Source organism: Arachis ipaensis, chromosome B01 (genome assembly GCF_000816755.2).
Source record: "Arachis ipaensis cultivar K30076 chromosome B01, Araip1.1, whole genome shotgun sequence".
Taxonomy (NCBI): Eukaryota; Viridiplantae; Streptophyta; class Magnoliopsida; order Fabales; family Fabaceae; genus Arachis; species Arachis ipaensis.
The window spans coordinates 137,050,097-137,053,729 of NC_029785.2; the positions used below are offsets into that span (position 1 = coordinate 137,050,097).

A 3,633-nucleotide genomic window follows, 5' to 3' on the forward strand; every position below is an offset into this window, starting at 1 on the left:
TTATAGAGACTATTTTATATATTTTAAAATTTTAAAAATAAATGTTCAATTTTAAAAAACAAATTAATTTGAATAATTATTCTAAATAATTTTAATAATTAAAAATAATTAAATACGTTAAATTAAATCAAATAATCTTTAGTTATCAATCTTTTCCAAAAGTGTATACGTGAGCGAAAGGGATAAGATGATAGGGACCGGCAGTGGGTCCAGTAAATTGCTAGACATGGCACGTAAAGATAAAAGGAAGGACAACGTGGCCATTCCGCTGAGTTTCCAAAAATAGACTATCATACACACACGCAAAGTTGCATAAAAGATTTGAACTCGCAACCTCTTAATTGAATATAGGGAGACTATGTCATTTGAACTATAATTTATTAGTTAAATTTTTCTTTTTTTTTTTTTTACTAAAAATAAGAGACTCGAATTAAATATGAAAAGACTATGCCATTTGAATTATATCTCAGTGTCCAAACTTCTCTTTCTTTCACTACCACAAATCAGTATCAATTCATTATTTTTTTTACCTTTCTCGTTTTCTATAAATGGAAGTTAAAGTCCATCACTTTTCTTAATCTCTCACTCACTCTCATCACTAGCTTTACCCCCACACACACAACACTCTACTCTCAACTCCAATCCCTGAAAAACCGACAAATTGAACCAACTTCTAAGATGGTGGTGGTTGCTCACGGTGGAAGCGGTGGCGGCCAGGCTTGCTCACCGCCACAGTTCAACAAAGCTATTGCGGAAGAAAAACGAGTGGAAATGGTGAGAGTCAAATCAGAGCAAGTGACGTCTTCCTGCCACTTCTTGGAACAAAACGACGACGTTTCAAGCGACGAGTCTGATAAGAAGAGGAGCAACTCGGAAATGACGGAAGAAGAAGAGCCTCGCGTCAAAGAGGAGGCTGCTGATGACGGCGCCGTTAACTTGTCGTCATCTTCGTCGTCGGTGGAGTTGCCGAAACCGATGGAAGGGCTTAACGAGGCGGGTCCGCCACCGTTTCTAAGGAAGACGTATGAGATGGTGGAGGATCCGGAAACCGACCCGATTGTTTCGTGGAGCGAGAATCGCGATAGCTTCATCGTTTGGGAGTCTCACGAGTTCGCCAAAGTGCTTCTTCCAAAGTATTTCAAGCACAGCAACTTCTCCAGCTTCATTCGCCAGCTCAATACCTATGTGAGTCATGTTCAATACTCCAATCACTTTACTCTTTCAACATTTGTTCGCCATGTGTTCGATTAAATGCATATATATACTAAATTTGAGTGTTTTTTTTTCTGATTAAATACTATCTTAGATAAAACTAGCATAAAGGATGGTTTTGGGTACAGAATTCAAATTATTAAATTCATATATATATATATATATATATATATATGAGGAGTGCTAGGGGCAGTAACTTTTGTGATTTATAGCTATCAAATAGCCATCAATAATGATTTTAATGGTGTGAGATTGGGGTGAAATTTTATCCAATAACTCACCTTTTTTTGTTGGTTACATGCTGGCCAGAATTTGAAAAAGTTGCTGCTCTCTAGACTTTTTCTATATATATATATGAGTTTTTGTTGTAACATAGAATTTAATTTTGATACTCTATCATGTTAGTGTAAAACTATTTTATTAGTAATGTCATATCATTAAAAATAGTTACTTTTACCTACTATTTTATCCGTAATGTCATATCATTAAAAATAGTTACTTTTACCTTTCACATTGACAGCACAAATGATGTGATTTACATTTGTCAGGACATCAAAATTAAATAACATATTTGAAAATCAATTGCTCTTGGAGGATTAACATGTATGTAGTTTAATTCTTTAAGCATTGGAAGTGTCTCCAATATGTGGTTGATGATTGTAATTGGATGACATTGGAATTCTTTTTGATCCTTAAGGTTCCAAGATTTACTAATATGTTTGATTGATGTTTCCTTTGGTGTTATAGGGCTTTAGGAAGGTTGATTCAGATCGTTGGGAGTTTGCAAACGAAGGATTCCAAGGAGGGAAGAAGCATTTGCTGAAGAACATAAGGAGGAGAAGCAAGTACAACAAACTGCATCAAGGAGCTTTCATCGACCCAGCTAAGCCTTGCCTTGAGGCTGAAGTTGAGAAGCTGAAGGAGGACCAAAACATACTCAAACTTGAAATTCTGAAGCTGAGACAACAGCAAGAAAGTTCCCACATTCATATCTCAAGCGTTCAGGACCGGATTCAGAACGTCCAGACGAAGCAGTATCAGATGATATATTTCCTCACCAGAATGGCCAGAAAGCCAACCTTTATGGAACAGCTCCTCCAAAAGATTAAGAGGAAGAGGGAGCTCGATGGCACCGACATGCTCAAGAGGCGCAGATTGCTGGAACCAACGCCTAGTGTTGATTATAGATGCCAACAAGGTCATCATCAATTGTCTACATTGCAATCTGAACTTAATGGAATATTGTCTGAAAATGTGATGAACACTAGCAATAAGATAGAGCAAACTGTTCCTTCTCCTCTGGAAGGTGAGTTATGCAACAAGGTACAAGGCTTGAGAAGCTATGGCTTTTCAAGGGGTGGTGATGTACCTTCTGCTTATCATGCCATGACAGAGAACCTATTGGGGGAAAATAATGGTGGTGCTGATGAAGAACTTGATGTGAATGACTCAAATATTTATCTTGAGTTGGAGGATTTGATTACTAAGCCAACAGATTGGGTTGGTTCTGCATCTGCTGGTGGCTTAGTGGGGACAAACTAGTTGAATCTTTACATAAATGAATGCCTTGACAATGGTAATAACTAATAACACTCAAAACTAATCAAATCATTTTGTTTGATTTTGAGTAATCTGCATCACATTCATCATTGTTGTTTGCAGGTTGCAAGAGGGTGTTTGTGCACATCTCTACTACAACCAAAAGGAGAAGAGCTCAATATTTTAAGGCTCTTCAATTGCTAGCTTTCAAAAGCAGTGATCACATGACTCCGATCCTTGTGTTTCCTTTGTTTCCTTGGTGTTAGGACTCAGTTATTGGTGTAGGAATTCGCATATGAGCCTGTTCATACCTTAGCCTCGTATGTTGAAGTAGTTCCTAATTAATAACCTCTGATGTAATATACTAGAGAATGCTGTTGTAAATTTTAGTAGCTTGGTTTACTAAAGAAGGATGTAATAATGGAAATGGAAAAAAACTCTAACTAGTTTAAGTTGCTACTGCTGCACAAGTAAACCTCCAAATCCACTGTAATAATGCAACAAATGTAACACAAGACAATAATTTGGTGGAAATTTAGGTGCAGTCAACTTCACGTGAAGTTAATACTTGAGAGCCGTTAGATGATTTGAGAAGTTAATATTTGAGAGCCGTTAGATGATTTGACTAATTTGATTAAATTTTCATCTAACGGCTCTCAAATATCAACTTCACGTGAAGTCGACTTCACCTGAGTTTTCACCCAAGAATTTACGTATCCATGTAACTATTCTAGAGTGTCAACGAAAATCGCAATGTCCTCCAATATTTTGATGGAGACAAATGTACTATGAAACAAATATAGATCAAAGTAGGTGCGAATCAAGAATCATTATTTTATCTGTAAATGTAGAAACAGAAGTAAATACAACACGTGGACAAAT

General features: G+C 36.6%; 1 protein-coding gene across 2 annotated transcripts; it reads left to right on the forward strand.

Moving 5' to 3' along the window:
• Window positions 558-3,244, forward strand: LOC107643215 (heat stress transcription factor A-2). Of its 2 annotated transcripts, XM_021107346.1 has the most exons (4): window positions 558-1,185; window positions 1,960-2,518; window positions 2,606-2,788; window positions 2,875-3,244. In XM_021107346.1, exons 1-3 carry the CDS (start codon window positions 679-681, stop codon window positions 2,752-2,754), a joined length of 1,215 nt encoding a protein of 404 aa, XP_020963005.1. In that variant the 5' UTR covers window positions 558-678; the 3' UTR covers window positions 2,755-2,788; window positions 2,875-3,244. The 2 variants fall into 2 exon arrangements, with proteins under 2 accessions (XP_020963005.1, XP_016202292.1); XM_016346806.2 differs by having other exon boundaries at window positions 1,960-2,788; window positions 2,875-3,066.

What these genes read in the sequence shown, in the direction of transcription:
- LOC107643215 (XM_016346806.2), top strand. Translation starts at nt 679, where the DNA reads ATGGTGGTGGTTGCTCACGGTGGAAGCGGTGGCGGCCAGGCTTGCTCA. An exon ending in TTCGCCAGCTCAATACCTAT is followed by an intron (nt 1,186 to 1,959) that starts GTGAGTCATGTT and finishes TTGGTGTTATAG; the next exon opens with GGCTTTAGGAAGGTTGATTC.